The sequence below is a fragment of the Lampetra fluviatilis genome, unplaced genomic scaffold (genome assembly GCF_964198595.1).
Source record: "Lampetra fluviatilis unplaced genomic scaffold, kcLamFluv1.1 SCAFFOLD_1133, whole genome shotgun sequence".
NCBI classification, from domain to species: Eukaryota; Metazoa; Chordata; class Hyperoartia; order Petromyzontiformes; family Petromyzontidae; genus Lampetra; species Lampetra fluviatilis.
The window spans coordinates 9,944-29,555 of record NW_027620931.1 but is presented as its reverse complement, the minus strand read 5'-3'; the positions used below and the strand labels follow the sequence as shown (position 1 = coordinate 29,555).

Here is a 19,612-nt window from a genome sequence, read left to right as displayed (position 1 = left end):
GCCTGGTACGCAGGAGGTCGTGGGTTCTGATCTCGACCCTGACGACGCCTGCTGCTGTATATTTGGAGTTTGAATGTCTCTCTCTCATCATTATCACGGTGGCTAGGAGATGTCAACTACCTCGCCTGGTCTACAGGTCTTACAAACTCCACTCATTCACTCTAAAACAAGAGATCATACAAACTACACTCACTCTGTAGGACAGGGAGAGATCATACAAACTACACTCTGTAGGACAGGGAGAGATCATACAAACTACACTCACTCTGTAGGACAGGGGGAGATCATACAGACTCCACTCTGTAGGACAGGGGGAGATCATACAAACTCCACTCACTCTGTAGGACAGGGGGAGATCATACGAACTCCACTCTGTAGGACAGGGGGAGATCATACAAACTCCACTCACTCTGTAGGACAGGGAGAGATCATACAAACTCCACTCTGTAGGACAGGGGGAGATCATACAAACTACACTCACTCTGTAGGACAGGGAGAGATCATACAAACTCCACTCTGTAGGACAGGGGGAGATCATACAAACTCCACTCTGTAGGACAGGGGGAGATCATACAAACTCCACTCTGTAGGACAGGGGGAGATCATACAAACTCCACTCTGTAGGACAGGGGGAGATCATACAAACTACACTCACTCTGTAGGACAGGGGGAGATCATACAAACTATACTCACTCTGTAGGACAGGGGGAGATCATACAAACTACACTCAGTCTGTAGGACAGGGAGATATCATACAAACTCCACTCTGTAGGACAGGGGGAGATCATACAAACTCCACTCACTCTGTAGGACAGGGGGAGATCATGCAAACTCCACTCACTCTGTAGGACAGGGGGAGATCATACAAACTACACTCACTCTGTAGGACAGGGGGAGATCATACAAACTATACTCACTCTGTAGGACAGGGGGAGATCATACAAACTACACTCAGTCTGTAGGACAGGGGGAGATCATACAAACTCCACTCTGTAGGACAGGGGGAGATCATACAAACTCCACTCACTCTGTAGGACGGGGAGATCATACAAACTCCACTCAGTCTGTAGGACAGGGAGAGATCATACAAACTACACTCTGTAGGACAGGGGGAGATCATACAAACTCCACTCACTCTGTAGGACAGGGAGAGATCATACAAACTCCACTCATTCTGTAGGACAGGGGGAGATCATACAAACTCCACTCACTCTGTAGGACAGGGGGAGATCATACAAACTCCACTCACTCTGTAGGACAGGGGGAGATCATACAAACTCCACTCACTCTGTAGGACAGGGGGAGATCATACAAACTCCACTCACTCTGTAGGACAGGGGGAGATCATACAAACTCCACTCACTCTGTAGGACAGGGGGAGATCATACAAACTCCACTCACTCTGTAGGACAGGGGGAGATCATACAAACTCCACTCACTCTGTAGGACAGGGGGAGATCATACAAACTACACTCACTCTGTAGTACAGGGGGAGATCATACAAACTACACTCACTCTGTAGGACATGGGGAGATCATACAAACTCCACTCACTCTGTAGGACAGGGGGAGATCATACAAACTACACTCACTCTGTAGGACAGGGGGAGATCATACAAACTACACTCACTCTGTAGGACAGGGGGAGATCATACAAACTACACTCGGCATGAAAAATAAAAGTCGGTGTAACCTTTCGGGCAATACAACGCAAGTGTTGTGTTAATATGTTCAAACACCAAATTAGATACATCTTACACACACGTGGCGCACACACACGTGGCGCGCACACACACAAGACATGTGACACACAGTCCTACACACACGTGACACACACACAAGACACGTGACACACAGCTCCACACACACGTGACACACATACAAGACACGTGACACAGCCTTACACACACGTGACACACACACACAAGACACGTGACACCCTCCGCGCACACGTGACCCACACCCTTCCACGGACATTGCCTCTCATCACTGTGCACACAGAGACACACACACAGACACACGCACACAGAGACACACACACAGAGTCAGAGACACACACACAGACACACACAGACACACACACAGACACACACAGAGACACACACAGACACACACACAGACGCACACACAGACACACACACAGACACACACGCGCACACAGACACACAGACACACACACACAGACACACACGCGCACACACAGTCACACCACAACACCACACACACAGCGATGGATCTCAAGCTATCGTAAGCGCATCGGTTTCTGCACACACACATACAGTACATACAGTCTACATGCATACAGACAGACACACACAGAGAGACACAGACAGACTCATACAGACACACACACAGTCACACAGACACACACGGACACATACAGCAATGGATATCAAGCTAACGTAAGCGCATCAGTTTCTACACACACACATACAGTACATACACACACACAGTGCATACACACACAGAATATACAGTATATACATGCACACAGACAGACACACACAGAGAGGCTCACACAGACACACAGTACATGCAGTCCACATGCACACAGACAGACACACAGTTACACCACACACACACACCACACACACATACACACACACAGCTATGGATATCAAGCTAACGTAAGCGCATCGGTTTCTATACACATACAGTACACACACATACAGTACATGCAGTATATACATGCACACAGACAGACACACACAGAGAGGCTCACACAGACACACGGTCACACACACAGTACATACAGTCCACATGCACACAGACACACAGTTACACCACAACACACACAGCAATGGATCTAAAGCTAACGTAAGCGCATCGGTTTCTGCACACACACAGTATGTACAGTACATACATACAGTATATACATACAGTATATACACAGAGACACGCAGTCCATGCATACAGTGCATATACACACAGACACAGAGGCTCACACAGACACACAGACCCACAGTGAGACACACACACACAGTGAGACAGACACACAGTGAGACACACACAGACACACAGTGAAACACACACAGACACACAGTGAGACACACACAAACACACAGTGAGACACAGTGAGACACACAGACACACAGTGAGACACAGTGAGACACACACAGACACACAGTGAGACACACACAAACACACAGTGAGACACACACAGACCCACAGTGAGACACACACAGACACACAGTGAGACACACACAGACACACACAGACACACAGTGAGACACACACAGACACACAGTGAGACACACACAGACACACAGTGAGACACACACAAACACACAGTGAGACACAGTGAGACACACACAGACACACAGTGAGACACACAGACACACAGTGAGACACACACAGACACACAGTGAGACACACACAGACACACAGTGAGACACACACAGACACACAGTGAGACACACACAGACACACAGTGAGACACACACAGACACACAGTGAGACACACAGACACACAGTGAGACACACACAGACACACAGTGAGACACACACAGACACACAGTGAGACACACACAGACACACAGTGAGACACACAGACTCACAGCAACACACATAGACACATACAGTCCATGCATACAGTATACACACAGACACAGAGAGAGTCACACAGACACAAACACACAGTCACACACAGACACACACCACACACACAGACGCACACACAGACACACACACACACAGTTACATACCACACACACAGACACAGTCACACACCACACACACAGACAGTCACACAGTCACACACCACACACACAGACACACACACACAGTCACACACATACACAGTCACACAGTCTCACACACACACACAGTCACACACCACACACACAGTCACACACCACACACACAGACACACACACACACAGTCACACACATACACAGTCACACAGTCTCACACACACACACAGTCACACACCACACACACAGTCACACACCACACACACAGACACACAGTCACACACACAGTCACACACACAGACACACACACAGACACACACACAGACACACACACACACTCACACAGTCACACACACACACAGACACACACATTCACACACACACAGTCACACACTGTCACACACACAGTCACACACAAGACACACACAGTCACACACACCACACACACACACTCAGTCTGTAGGGGTTGACTACTGTAGTGGTGAACTACTGTAGTGGTTGACTACTGTAGTGGTGGACTACTGTAGTGGTTGACTACTGTAGGGGTTGACTACAGTAGTGGTGGACTACAGTAGTGGTGGACTACTGTAGTGGTTGACTACCACTGCTGCTGCTGTTGTTGTTGTTGTATCTCAACCCCCCAGGGGAGGGCAGGAGCTGTCCCGTTCAGCACCGCTGGAGAGTTGCAGCGCTCAGAGAGATGCGTGCACGGCTGGCGGTGGTGGACGAAGAGGAGGTGGACAAGGAGAAGGTAGACGAGGAGAAGGTGGACAAGGAGGCGGGGCGCAGGAAGGCGGACGGACCGGTGGACAGGAAGACAGCGGTGGACGAGGTGGACGAGGTGGACGAGTGGGTGAACGAGGTGGACAGGAAGCTGGTGAAGGTGGTGATGGTGGGAGGGGTGGAGGTGTTGGTGGTGGACGAGGAGTCGGAGGAAGATGTGGAGGTGGACAAGGATGTGGACAAGGAGGTGGACAAGGAGGCGCTACCGGGGGTGGACAATCGGGAGGAAGGAATGGAGGGCAGGCACGAGGTGCAAGCGGAGAGCAACCAAACGGACAACCAGCGGGACGAGGTGGAGGAGGTGGAGGAGATGGAGGATGTAGCAGAGAAGCCCATGAACGAGGTGGTGGTGGTTGTGGTAGAAGAAGTGATGGTGGTTGTGGAGGTGGAGGTGGTGGTGGAGGTGGTGGTGGAGGTGGTGGAAGAGGTGAAGGATGTCGCAGAGAACCCCATGACCGAGGTAGTGGTGGTGGAGGTGGTGGAGGTGGTGGAGGTGGTGGAGGAGGATGTAGCAGAGAAGTCCATGACCGAGGTAGTGGTGGTGGAGGTGGTGGAGGTGGTGGTGGAGGTGGTGGTGGAGGTGAAGGATGTAGCAGAGAACCCCATGACCGAGGTAGTGGTGGTGGAGGTGGTGGTGGAGGTGGTGGTGGAGGTGGTGGAAGAGGTGAAGGATGTAGCAGAGAACCCCATGACCGAGGTAGTGGTGGTGGAGGTGGTGGTGGAGGTGGTGGTGGAGGTGGTGGAAGAGGTGAAGGATGTAGCAGAGAACCCCATGACCGAGGTAGTGGTGGTGGAGGTGGTGGTGGAGGTGGTGGAGGAGGATGTAGCAGAGAACCCCATGACCGAGGTAGTGATGGTGGTGGAGGTGGTGGAGGTGGTGGAGGTGGTGGTGGAGGTGGTGGTGGAGGATGTAGCAGAGAACCCCATGACCGAGGTTGTGGTGGTGGTGGTTGTGGAGGTGGTGGTGGAGGTGGTGCTGGTGGTTGTGGTGGTTGTGGCAGAGCCGACGGCGGCGGCGGCGGCGGCGGCGGCCGCTTCGACTTTGACGACGGCGGCACGTACTGCGGCCGCTGGGCCGAGGGCAAGGCCCACGGGCCGGGCGTGTGCACGGGCCCGCGGGGCCGCGGGGAGTTTGCGGGCAGCTGGCGCCGCGGCTACGAGCGCCGGGGCGTCTACACGTGGCCCGGCGGCGACGCCTACGAGGGCCGCTGGCTGCTGGGCAAGCGGCACGGCCTCGGCGCCGAGACCAAGGGCCGGCGCTGCTACCGCGGCGAGTGGGCCCACGGCTTCAAGGGCCGCTACGGCGAGAGGCGGAGCCGCGGCGGGGACGCGGCGGCGGCGGCATCGGCGGCGGTACCGGCGGTAGTGGGCGGCGGCGGCGACGTTGCCGGGAAGGGCACCGCAGCCGCCGCCGCCGCCTCTACCACCACCACCAGCGCTAGCAGCAGCGGCAGCGACGCCGTTATCGGCGGTGGTGGCGGTGGTGGCGGCGGTGGTGGCGGTGTGACGGTGTACCTGGGCACCTGGGCCCACGGAGTTCAGGATGGGTACGGCACCGAGACTTATCCTGATGGAGGTGGGTGGGTGAGTGGGTGGGTGTATGGTGGGTGGGTGTATGGTGGGTGTTTGTATGGTGGGTATATGGTGGGTAGGTAAATGGTTGCGTGGGTGGTACTCTTTGGTTCTTTCGGTAAAGTCACGTAGGTATCAAAGGTTTGTTCATGAAGCCATCCAGATATACAAACAGACATAACTTCAACCGAGAAGATGGATACAAATTGAGCAACCATTGGAAGGATGTTATTAACCAGGTGAAACCTTCACTGCTTTATGGTGTTGCCTTCATAGCCACATATCCTGTTGCCTCAGCTCCCCAATCCCAGCCCCGCTCACTCCCCCCCCCGGCATTTTGCCCGGCTCCTAATCCCTCTAGCAGCCCTCCACTCCCCCGACCCCCCTCTCTATCTCTCCCCCCTGGCAGCTCCCCCCTCTCTTACCTCATAGATGGCCTCCTGTCACAGCAGCTCTGTTGCCCACTTCTGCCATTGTTTTTTGCTGTGGTTGTCCCAGCTGGTGACGGACGCTTGTGTTGCGCCCGAAACGTCGTGGTTTAATTTATATTTTATTTTTTTATAACCACGTGACTTTACCGAAAGAACCAAAGAGATTGGATTCCTGCAGTCACAAAAACTTCCAAATCGAGATTGAATGGGTGGGTGGTGTTTGTATGGTGGGTTGGTGGGCGGGTTTTCTGGGTGGGTGGGTGTTTGGTGGGTGGGTGGTTAGTTTGGTGGGTGGGTTTTCTGGGTGGGTGGGTGTTTGGTGGGTGGGTGGTTAGTTTGGTGGGTGGGTTTTCTGGGTGGGTGGGTGTTTGGTGGGTGGGTGGGTGTTTGGTGGGTGGGTGGTTAGTTTCGTGGGTGGTTTGGTGGGTGCGTGTTTGGTGGATGGGTGGGCGGGTGTTCATTAGTTTCAATCTCCGCCCCCACCCCCCACCTTTCCTCCTACCACCTCTGCTCCCCCCCCACCACCCCTCCACCACCCCCCCACCTCCCCCACCAAGGCGTCTACCAGGGCCAGTGGGTGGGCGGCGTGCGCCAGGGCTACGGCGTGCGCCGCAGCGCCCCTTACGCCAGCGCCGCCGTCATCCGCTCCCCGTTCCGCACCTCCCTCGCCTCCCTGCGCAGCGACCCGGACGGCGCCGCCGGCGCCGCCCCGCCGACGGCCTCGCGACGGCCTCGGCCCGGCCGCGGCGAGGCCGGCGACGGGGCGGAGGGGGGGGCCGCCGGGCCGGTGCCGCCCCCCGCCGGCGTGGCCAAGGGCGGCTTCGTGCTGGCGCCCAGGCCCGAGCGGCGGCCTCGCGACGACGGCCCCGCCGAGAAGCGCGGCCTTTTCCGACGCCCGTCGCTGCTCGGCGGTCTCAAGTCGCGGCGGGCCGACTCCAAGGGCTCGCTCGCCGGCGGGGCCGCCGGCGGGGCCACCGGGGCCGCCGACCGACGGCGCCGGCGGCAGCAGCAGCAGCAGCAGCAGGGGGCCAAGCGGAGCTCGCCGCAGGGCGACGGGACCGGTGACTCGGAGCGGCGGCGGCGGGAGTCGGAGGCGTCTCCGTCGGCGCGTCCGGGGGAGGAAGGGCGGCCGGCGGGCGGCGCGACGGAGCTGTACGCCGGCGAGTGGCGCGGAGACCGCCGCGGCGGGCACGGCGTGGCGCTGCGCTCGGACGGCCTGCGCTACGCGGGACAGTGGCTCTGCAACCGGCGGCACGGCTACGGGGCGACGGGGCACCCCGACGGCTCGCGGGAGGAGGGCAAGTACCGCTTCGGCCTGCTCGTGCGCGGCGTGAGCGAGCTCGGCGGCGGCCGCGGCGGCCGCGGGGCCCGGCGCAAGGGCGGCCTGCTGGGGCCGCTGCGGTTCGGCAAGCTGAGGAGCAAAGTGGCGCGGGCCACAGGCGAGGCGGAGGCTGCCGCCGTCACGGCGCAGCAGAAGGCCGAGATCGCGGTGGCGAGGTGAGGCAGGTTCACGAGGGCCGTGACAGAGACACTGAGAGTCTGGGTTCAATCCCTGGGTCTGGGTGTCTCTCTCTCAGTGGGGTTCACTAAGCCAGAGACACTGAGAGTCTGGGTTGGAGCCCTGGGTCTGGGTGTCTCTCTCTCTCTCTCAGTGGGGTTCACTAAGCCAGAGACACTGAGAGTCTGGGTTCAATCCCTGGGTCTGGGTGTCTCTCTCTCAGTGGGGTTCACTAAGCCAGAGACACTGAGAGTCTGGGTTCAATCCCTGGGTCTGGGTGTCTCTCTCTCAGTGGGGTTCACTAAGCCAGAGACACTGAGAGTCTGGGTTCAATCCCTGGGTCTGGGTGTCTCTCTCTCAGTGGGGTTCACTAAGCCAGAGACACTGAGAGTCTGGGTTCAAGCCCTGGGTCTGGGTGTCTCTCTCTCAGTGGGGTTCACTAAGCCAGAGACACTGAGAGTCTGGGTTCAATCCCTGGGTCTGGGTGTCTCTCTCTCTCAGTGGGGTTCACTGAGCCAGAGACACTGAGGGTCTGGGTTCAATCCCTGGGTCTGACTAAGCCCCCCCCTCATCCCCCCCCTCCCCTCCCCCCCCTCCCCCTCCCCTCCCCCCTCCCCCTCCCCCAGGGCTGCCCACGCGAGGTCACGGAGCGAGGCGGCCGCGGTGGCGGCCCGTGCGGCGAGGGACGACGCTCGCACGGCGAGACGCGTGGCACGGCGACTCTCACCGGGGTTCAGCCAGCCCGGTGACTTTTATACACTCACACACTCACACGTACAACAACAACAACAACCGCCATTCGCCACTAAGTGGCAGTGACATCACCACGACGCTTGTGCCAGGCCAAGTGCACCTTGAGGCCACGTGAAGTGTCGACCGCCCGCTGGCAGGAGGTCACGGGGCAGACCCAGCAGGTGCCACGGGTCGACTGACCGAGATGTCCGAGATGACTGGCTGATGCACCACCTGTGCCCCGTACTGTGCCAACTTGCTGTGCTTTAGCCACCCGGCGCTCCGCTCGTTGTTGTGAGCGTCACTCCTCCGCCCTCCGTTGTTGTTGGAGGGCGACTGCCTCCAACTGCCCAGTAGCGTCCTTCACGAGCCTTCTCCACTGAGGCCGATCTTGACACCGCTGGTACCAGTCATCGGCAAGTCCACTCAGCTCCACGTCCTCCTGTACTACATCACTCCATCTCTTCTCTAGCCCGTGCCGCGCCCGTTTAGCCCCCTCGATCCGGCCGAACAAAAGCTGTTTAGGCATGCGGTGTCTGGGCATGCGGGCTACATGACCCAGCCAACGCAGCCTTGCCTGCCGGAGGAGCTCACCGATGGGACTTTGTCCAGATCTTTCAAGGATTTGTGAGCTCCTCACACAATCCAGCCTGCAGGTTAAACCCAGGATGGATCGTAGGCAGGCCAGCCTAAATGTTTCCAACCGGCGAAGATGCTCCATTAGGGGGGTCCACGTTTCGCAAGCGTAGAGAAGGGAGGGAATGACCGTGGCCGAGAAGACCTGAAGCTTCGTGCGGAGCGACAGACCAGGTAGCTTCCACACAGCGTTACGCAACCGATGAAAAGATATTGCCGCTCGACTGATTCGGAGTGAGACTTCTGCTGATAAACTGGAGCCGGTCATGAGCACACTGCCCAGGTATGGGAAACTCTCCACTCTCTCCACAACTGCCCCATCACCAATTGGGAGTTGTGGGGGTGGAGTGTCCGATGGTACAAAATACCCAGGCAGGTGCTTAGTTTTGGTGGGGCTGATGGTAAGGCCCCACCTCTTAGTGGCACGCTCCAGTCTCAGCAGCAGCGTCTCCAACTCCTCTTCTGAATGAGCAGCTATTACCAAATCATCGGCATACATAACGTGGTTGACCAATAGGGAGCCATCCCTTGACCGCACCCAGGCATCGATCAGCCTCCCATTGCATCTGTACCAGATGGAGATTCCTCTGGTACAGCTATTGAAGGCTTCACGAACTACGTGGACAAAATAGATGTTAAATAATGTTGGAGCCAGAGGACATCCCTGTCGCACCCCAAGGTGAACAGGCTCACCATCATGAAGGTCCTTAATGATCGTGAGCAGAGGGTCAGGGACTCCGAAAGCACGAAGAACAACCCAGAGCCCAGGGCTTCAGATGGTATCATAGGCCTTGACCAGGTCAATAAAGCAGAGATGTAGGTCTTGTTGGAATTCCCTACACCTCTGCTGTAGCAGACGGACAGAAAATATGGCATCTGTGCAGGACCGCCCTTTCCTGAAACCGCATTGGGGCTCCGCAAGCCTCTCCTCAGCGTGCCTGGCAAGGCGATGTTGAATAATCCTTGCCAGGACCTTACCCGGCACACTGAGGAGTGAGATGCCCCTGTAGTTGTTACAGTCGGTACGGTCCCCCTTCTTAAAGAGGGGGACCACCAGGGCATCCTTCCAGTCCTGCGGAACCCGTCCAGTGGTCCAGACTGCTGTTATGATGTCATATAGGGCAGTCTGTGCACAAACGCCACCCTCCCTCAGCATTTCGCTTGGGAGATCATCTCTGCCCGGTGCCTTTCCTGGTCTCAGACTCTGGATCGCCTTCAGTACTTCCTCAACAGATGGCACCTCAGCCAGCCACTCACAGGGGGTGACCTCTTCCAATATTTGAGGCACCGCAGCCTCGGCAGGGTCATCCCCACTTTGCCCCACGATGTTTTCCAGGCCGAGGGATTTCCCCTCTCCCCCAGGACCTCACAGAAATGCTCAGCAAACCTGCAAACCTGTTCCTGGGGGTGGGGGGGGGTCGGACATCGCATCGCCGTTCTTTCCCTGAGTGATGGTGATGGGTGCGGCGCTGCAGGTTACTTTCTTGATGGAGTTAACGAGCGATTTGTGATCGCTGGCCACTCAGCTAGCGGGCGACTGGTCACCCCCAGAGATCCACGCTGTGCTCCCCCCCCCCTCCGTCCCTCTCCCCCCCCCTCCTCCGTCACGCCGGTCTCGAAGGACCCGCCACTCTCCTCACTCGTTGCCATGGCAACCCATCTCCCCCATCCCCCCCGTTGCCGTGGCGAGGGGTGTTCAACCGTACCACTCAGCGTTTGTGTGATGCCCTTCAAATTAGAAGTCTTTGCTCTTAGGGACCCCACTCACCCCCCCCCACCCCCCCCACCCCCCCACCCCACCCCCCCCACCCCACCCACCCCCCCACCCCCCCACCAGGGCTGGACTACCAGCACCGGCGCCGTCTGCGTGAGAGCGCCGATAGCGAGCTGGGCGGTCCGGCTTGCGCCGCCACCACCACCACCACCACCGACCCACCCACCTCGGACGCCACTCCCGGCGGGGACAGCCCCGCCCCCAGCCCCCCACCGTCACCGCAACAACAACAACAACCGCAACAACAACAACCGCAACAACAACAACAACGACAACAACAACGACAACCACAGTCGCGACAAGCAGCGGTCGGCAACAGCGTGGACAACAACGGCAGCAGTGGTGGTGGTGGCGGTGGCGGTGGTGTTGGCGGTGGCGGTGGCGGTGGCGGTGGTGGCGGTGGCGGTGGTGGTGGTGGTGTTGGCAAGGGCGCGTTGTGCGGTTGCCGTGGTGAGAGCGATGGACCGCGGGCGGAAGCGGTGAGGACGGTGATGCAGGTGGGCACGGTGGGCACGGCGGGGACGGTGGGCACGGTGGGCACGGTGGGCACGGCGGGGACGGTGGGCACGGTGAGGATGACCACCACGGCGGTGGGCACGGCGGCGGAGGCCACCCAGAGGAGGGTGCGTCACGACGGCCGTGACCGTGAGACGCGGATCCGGCGCTGCAAGGGGAGAGCCGGTGAGTGGATAACCCACCTCCACCCACACGTCCACCCACACGTCCACCCACACCTCCACCCACACCTCCACCCACACCTCCACCCACACCTCCACCCACAGCTCCACCCACAGCTCCACCCACACCTCCACCCACACGGCTGACGCTCACCACGTGTTCAACTGACGCTCACCACGTGTTCAACTGACGCTCACCACGTGTTCAACTGACGCTCACCACGTGTTCAACTGACGCTCACCACGTGATCAACTGACGCTCACCACGTGTTCAACTGACGCTCACCACGTGTTCAACTGACGCTCACCACGTGATCAACTGACGCTCACCACGTGTTCAACTGACGCTCACCACGTGATCAACTGACGCTCACCACGTGTTCAACTGACGCTCACCACGTGTTCAACTGACGCTCACCACGTGATCAACTGACGCTCACCACGTGTTCAACTGACGCTCACCACGTGATCAACTGACGCTCACCACGTGTTCAACTGACGCTCACCACGTGTTCAACTGACGCTCACCACGTGATCAACTGACGCTCACCACGTGTTCAACTGACGCTCACCACGTGATCAACTGACGCTCACCACGTGTTCAACTGACGCTCACCACGTGTTCAACTGACGCTCACCACGTGATCAACTGACGCTCACCACGTGTTCAACTGACGCTCACCACGTGATCAACTGACGCTCACCACGTGTTCAACTGACGCTCACCACGTGTTCAACTGGCGCTCACCACGTGATCAACTGACGCTCACCACGTGTTCAACTGACGCTCACCACGTGATCAACTGACGCTCACCACGTGTTCAACTGACGCTCACCACGTGTTCAACTGACGCTCACCACGTGTTCAACTGACGCTCACCACGTGTTCAACTGACGCTCACCACGTGTTCAACTGACGCTCACCACGTGTTCAACTGACGCTCACCACGTGTTCAACTGACGCTCACCACGTGTTCAACTGACGCTCACAACGTGTTCAACTGACGCTCACCACGTGTTCAACTGACGCTCACCACGTGATCAACTGACGCTCACCACGTGATCAACTGACGCTCACCACGTGATCAACTGACGCTCACCACGTGATCAACTGACGCTCACCACGTGTTCAACTGACGCTCACCACGTGTTCAACTGACGCTCACCACGTGTTCAACTGACGCTCACCACGTGTTCAACTGACGCTCACCACGTGTTCAACTGACGCTCACCACGTGATCAACTGACGCTCACCACGTGATCAACTGACGCTCACCACGTGATCAACTGACGCTCACCACGTGATCAACTGACGCTCACCACGTGTTCAACTGACGCTCACCACGTGTTCAACTGACGCTCACCACGTGTTCAACTGACGCTCACCACGTGTTCAACTGACGCTCACCACGTGATCAACTTTCACACTCACCCCACCCCCCGCCCCCCCCCCAGCACCGCCCGGCTGCCCGCCGGACGACTCGGCGACGACCCCCGACCCCCCGGTGACATGCCACTGCCCGGCAACCATGGCAACAGCGACCACGGCAACCATGGCAACCACGACCACGGCAACCACGACGACCACGGCGACCACGGCGACGGACCCCGGCTATGCGACGTCACCGCCACCGCCGGCCAGGGGAGAGGAGGAGGAGGTGTGGGGAGGAGGAGGTGGGGGGAGCCCCCACCACCCCCACCTCCTCCTCCCCCCACCTCCTCGCCCTCCTCTTCCGCCCCCCTCCCACCGCTCCACCCTCCCGCCCAGGTCAAGGGGCAGGAGGGCAGCCGGCGGAGAGCCGGGACGAGCGCGGAGGGACAAGCAGCAGCAGCAGGAGCAGCAGCAGCAGCTGCTTCTCGAACTGCAGCAGCAGCAGCAGCACCAGCACCTGGAGCAGCACCAGCACCTGGAGCAGCAGCAGGAGCAGCAGCTGCTTCTCGAACTGCAGCAGCAGCAGCAGCAGCGGGGGGGGCTGCAGGCGAAGTGGGGAGCCTCACAGCGCAGGCGCCTGGGGTGGCAGGCGCAGGTGGACCTGGCCGAAGGCGGAGACGGCGGAGACGACAAGAACGCCGTAAGTTGGAGCGGCGGCAGCGACGACTATACAGCTGCACTCACTCGCTCTCCCGCACGCTCACTCGCTCACTCGCTCGCTCACTCGCTCGCTCACTCGCTCGGTCGCTCACTCGTTCAGTCACTCACCCGCTTGCTCACTCGCTCGCTCGGTCACTCAGTCGCTCGTTCGCTTTGTCACTCAGTCGCTCACTCACTCAGTCGCTCGCTCACTCGCTCGTTCGCTCGGTCACTCAGTCGCTCGCTCACTCGCTCGTTCGCTTTGTCACTCAGTCGCTCACTCGCTCGCTCATTCGCTCACTCAGTCGCTCGCTCGCTCACTCGCTCAGTCACTCAGTCGCTCGCTCATTCGCTCACTCAGTCGCTCGCTCACCCGCTCATTCATTCACTCACTCGCTCACTTGTTATGTGCAGCTGTTGTTGTTGTGTTGTTGTTGTGGTGTTGTTGATTACAGCTGTTGTTGTGTTGTTGTTGTTGTGTACAGCAGGGCTACAGCCCCTTGCTGGTGGTGCTGTGTGCTGTTGTTGTTCTTGTTGTTTACAGCTGCTGTTGTTGTTGTTGTTGTGTACAGCAGGGCTACAGCCCCGTGCTGGTGGTGCTGTGTGCTGTTGTTGTTGTTGTTGTTTACAGCTGCTGTTGTTGTTGTTGTTGTGTACAGCAGGGCTACAGCCCCGTGCTGGTGGTGCTGTGTGCTGTTGTTGTTCTTGTTGTTTACAGCTGCTGTTGTTGTTGTTGTTGTGTACAGCAGGGCTACAGCCCCTTGCTGGTGGTGCTGTGTGCTGTTGTTGTTGTTGTTGTTTACAGCTGCTGTTGTTGTTGTTGTTGTGTACAGCAGGGCTACAGCCCCTTGCTGGTGGTGCTGTGTGCAGCTGTTGTTGTTGTTGTTGTTGTGTACAGCAGGGCTACAGCCCCGTGCTGGTGGTGCTGTGTGCTGTTGTTGTTGTTGTTGTTGTTTACAGCTGCTGTTGTTGTTGTTGTTGTTGTTGTGTACAGCAGGGCTACAGCCCCGTGCTGGTGGTGCTGTGTGCTGTTGTTGTTGTTGTTGTTGTTTACAGCTGCTGTTGTTGTTGTTGTTGTGTACAGCAGGGCTACAGCCCCGTGCTGGTGGTGCTGTGTGCAGCTGTTGTTGTTGTTGTTGTGTACAGCTGCTGTTGTTGTTGTTGTTGTGTACAGCAGGGCTACAGCCCCGTGCTGGTGGTGCTGTGTACAGCTGTTGTTGTTTACGTGTTGTTGTTGTGTTGTTGTTTACGTGTTGTTGTTGTTTACAGCAGGGCTACAGCCCCGTGCTGGTGGTGCTGTGTACAGCTGTTGTGTTGTTTACAGCTGCTGTTGTTGTTGTTGTTGTGTACAGCTGCTGTTGTTGTTGTTGTTGTGTACAGCAGGGCTACAGCCCCGTGCTGGTGGTGCTGTGTGCAGCTGTTGTTGTTGTTGTTGTGTACAGCTGCTGTTGTTGTTGTTGTTGTGTACAGCAGGGCTACAGCCCCGTGCTGGTGGTGCTGTGTGCAGCTGTTGTTGTTGTTGTTGTGTACAGCTGCTGTTGTTGTTGTTGTTGTGTACAGCAGGGCTACAGCCCCGTGCTGGTGGTGCTGTGTGCAGCTGTTGTTGTTGTTGTTGTGTACAGCTGCTGTTGTTGTTGTTGTTGTGTACAGCAGGGCTACAGCCCCGTGCTGGTGGTGCTGTGTGCAGCTGTTGTTGTTGTTGTTGTGTACAGCTGCTGTTGTTGTTGTTGTTGTTGTGTACAGCAGGGCTACAGCCCCGTGCTGGTGGTGCTGTGTGCAGCTGTTGTTGTTGTTGTTTACAGCTGCTGCTGTTGTTGTTGTTGTTGTGTACAGCAGGGCTACAGCCCCGTGCTGGTGGTGCTGTGTGCAGCTGTTGTTGTTGTTGTTGTGTACAGCTGCTGTTGTTGTTGTTGTTGTTGTGTACAGCAGGGCTACAGCCCCGTGCTGGTGGTGCTGTGTGCAGCTGTTGTTGTTGTTGTTGTGTACAGCTGCTGTTGTTGTTGTTGTTGTTGTGTACAGCAGGGCTACAGCCCCGTGCTGGTGGTGCTGTGTGCAGCTGTTGTTGTTGTTGTTGTTTACAGCTGCTGCTGTTGTTGTTGTTGTTGTGTACAGCAGGGCTACAGCCCCGTGCTGGTGGTGCTGTGTGCAGCTGTTGTTGTTGTTGTTGTGTACAGCTGCTGTTGTTGTTGTTGTTGTTGTGTACAGCAGGGCTACAGCCCCGTGCTGGTGGTGCTGTGTGCAGCTGTTGTTGTTGTTGTTGTGTACAGCTGCTGTTGTTGTTGTTGTTGTTGTGTACAGCAGGGCTACAGCCCCGTGCTGGTGGTGCTGTGTGCAGCTGTTGTTGTTGTTGTTTACAGCTGCTGCTGTTGTTGTTGTTGTTGTGTACAGCAGGGCTACAGCCCCGTGCTGGTGGTGCTGTGTGCAGCTGTTGTTGTTGTTGTTTACAGCTGCTGCTGTTGTTGTTGTTGTGTACAGCAGGGCTACAGCCCCGTGCTGGTGGTGCTGTGTGCAGCTGTTGTTGTTGTTGTTTACAGCAGGGCTACAGCCCCGTGCTGGTGGTGCTGTGTGCAGCTGTTGTTGTTGTTGTGTACAGCAGGGCTACAGCCCCGTGCTGGTGGTGCTGTGTGCTGTTGTTGTTGTTGTTGTTTACAGCTGCTGTTGTTGTTGTTTACAGCTGTTGTTGTTGTTTACAGCTGCTGTTGTTGTTGTTGTTGTGTACAGCAGGGCTACAGCCCCGTGCTGGTGGTGCTGTGTGCTGTTGTTGTTGTTGTTGTTTACAGCTGCTGTTGTTGTTGTTGTTGTGTACAGCAGGGCTACAGCCCCGTGCTGGTGGTGCTGTGTGCAGCTGTTGTTGTTGTTGTTGTGTACAGCTGCTGTTGTTGTTGTTGTTGTTGTGTACAGCAGGGCTACAGCCCCGTGCTGGTGGTGCTGTGTGCAGCTGTTGTTGTTGTTGTTTACAGCTGCTGCTGTTGTTGTTGTTGTTGTGTACAGCAGGGCTACAGCCCCGTGCTGGTGGTGCTGTGTGCAGCTGTTGTTGTTGTTGTTTACAGCTGCTGCTGTTGTTGTTGTTGTGTACAGCAGGGCTACAGCCCCGTGCTGGTGGTGCTGTGTGCAGCTGTTGTTGTTGTTGTTGTTTACAGCTGCTGTTGTTGTGTTGTTGTTGTGTACAGCAGGGCTACAGCCCCGTGCTGGTGGTGCTGTGTGCAGCTGTTGTTGTTGTTGTTGTGTACAGCTGCTGTTGTTGTTGTTGTTGTGTACAGCAGGGCTACAGCCCCGTGCTGGTGGTGCTGTGTGCAGCTGTTGTTGTTGTTTACAGCTGCTGTTGTTGTTGTTGTTGTGTACAGCAGGGCTACAGCCCCGTGCTGGTGGTGCTGTGTGCAGCTGTTGTTGTTGTTGTTGTTTACAGCTGCTGTTGTTGTGTTGTTGTTGTGTACAGCAGGGCTACAGCCCCGTGCTGGTGGTGCTGTGTGCAGCTGTTGTTGTTGTTGTTGTGTACAGCTGCTGTTGTTGTTGTTGTTGTGTACAGCAGGGCTACAGCCCCGTGCTGGTGGTGCTGTGTGCAGCTGTTGTTGTTGTTGTTGTTTACAGCTGCTGTTGTTGTTGTTGTTGTGTACAGCAGGGCTACAGCCCCGTGCTGGTGGTGCTGTGTGCTGTTGTTGTTGTTGTTGTTTACAGCTGCTGCTGTTGTTGTTGTTGTGTACAGCAGGGCTACAGCCCCGTGCTGGTGGTGCTGTGTGCTGTTGTTGTTGTTGTTGTTTACAGCTGCTGTTGTTGTTGTTGTTGTGTACAGCAGGGCTACAGCCCCGTGCTGGTGGTGCTGTGTGCTGTTGTTGTTGTTGTTGTTTACAGCTGCTGCTGCTGTTGTTGTTGTTGTTGTGTACAGCAGGGCTACAGCCCCGTGCTGGTGGTGCTGGCCGTGCTCGTGAACCTGGGACTGGCGCTGCTGCTGCACCGGCTGCTCAGCTGACGACGTGTGGGCAGAGGCCGTGGTGGTGGTGGTGGACGAGGTGGTGGTGGTGGACGAAGAGGTGGACGAAGAGGATGTGGGCGAGGTGGAGGGCGAGGTGGTGGTGGACGAGGTGGTGGTGGTGGACGAAGAGGTAGACGAAGAGGATGTGGGCGAGGTGGAGGGCGAGGTGGTGGTGGACAGGGAGGTGGTCGACGAGGTGGTGGTGGTGGACGAGGTGGTGGACGAAGAGAAGGTGGACGAGGAGGTGGAGGGCGAGGTGGTGGTGGACAGAGAGGTGGTGGTGGTGGACAGAGAGGTGGTGGTGGTGGTGGACAGAGGTGGTAGTGATGGACAGAGAGGTGGTGGACAGAGAGGTGGTGGACAGAGAGGTGGTGGAGGTCGAGGTGGTGGTGGACGAGGTGGCTGGCAGCGTCCACCATGGACCCACTCATCGATACGCACCTACTGTACGATACGCGTCTACTGTATAATATGCACCTACTGTACGATACGCCCTACTATACGCCCCTACTGTACGATACGCGCCTACTGTACGATACGCACCTGTACGATACGCACCTACTGTACGATACACACCTACTGTACGATACGCACCTACTGTACGATACGCACCTACTGTACGATACGCGCCTACTGTATAATACGCACCTACTGTATGATACGCGCCTACTGTACGATACGCGCCTACTGTACGATACGCACCTGTACAATACGCACCTACTGTACGATACGCGCCTACTGTATAATACGCACCTACTGTTCGATACGCACCTACTGTACGATACGCGCCTACTGTATAATACGCACCTACTGTTCGATACGCACCTACTGTACGATACGCACCTACTGTACGATACGTGCCTACTGTATAATACGCACCTACTGTACAATACGCACCTACTGTACGATACGCGCCTACTGTATAATATGCACCTACTGTTCGATACGCACCTACTGTATGATACGCACCTGTACAATACGCACCTACTGTACGATACGCACCTACTGTACGATACGCACCTACTGTTCGATACGCACCTACTGTACGATACGCACCTACTGTTCGATACGCGCCTACTGTATAATACGCACCTACTGTATGATACGCGCCTACTGTACGATGCGCGCCTGTGAGGGAGCGGTGGTGCAGTGGTTAGCGCTGCGCTACGAACCCGGCGACACGAGTTCGATTCCCGCTCACGGCCAACACCGGTGGTGACGATTATTTGAACCGGTCCTGGGCCTCCCCTAGATCGACTCAGCCTCAAATGAGTACCTGGTGCGGTGTGTAAACATCGCCACTGGGGAGACAAAGGCGGCCGGGCGTGGTGCTGGCCACCCACCCCCTCGTGTGCCAGTGCCGGTCGCCTTCACAGGTGCTGCGAGTAGCAAAGACAAAGGTCCCCCGTGTAGCCTCTAACAGGGCTGTAGGGGCAAGTGCTGTTAGTAGCAAAGACAAAGGTCCCCCGTGTAGCCTCTAGCAGGGCTGTAGGGGCAAGTGCTGTTAGTAGCAAAGACAAAGGTCCCCCGTGTAGCCTCTAACAGGGCTGTAGGGGCAAATGCTGTTAGTAGCAAAGACAAAGGTCCCCCGTGTAGCCTGTAACAGACTGTAGGGGCAAGTGCTGTTAGTAGCAAAGACAAAGGTCCCCCGTGTAGCCTGTAACAGACTGTAGGGGCAAGTGCTGTTAGTAGCAAAGACAAAGGTCCCCCGTGTAGCCTGTAACAGACTGTAGGGGCAAGTGCTGTGAGTAGCAGCAGCACCTGTGAAGGCGACCG

At 56.9% G+C, this 19,612-nt stretch overlaps 1 protein-coding gene across 1 annotated transcript; it reads left to right on the top strand.

Moving 5' to 3' along the window:
• Positions 1-2,090: 2,090 nt before the first annotated feature.
• Positions 2,091-17,833, top strand: LOC144954547 (uncharacterized). The gene is made up of 9 exons (XM_078885018.1): positions 2,091-2,246; positions 4,337-4,935; positions 5,427-5,809; positions 5,987-6,051; positions 7,036-7,975; positions 8,603-8,721; positions 11,182-11,799; positions 13,251-13,867; positions 17,753-17,833. The coding sequence occupies exons 2-9, from the start codon at positions 4,393-4,395 to the stop codon at positions 17,831-17,833; spliced, it is 3,366 nt and encodes a 1,121-aa protein (XP_078741144.1). The 5' UTR covers positions 2,091-2,246; positions 4,337-4,392.
• Positions 17,834-19,612: the final 1,779 nt, after the last annotated feature.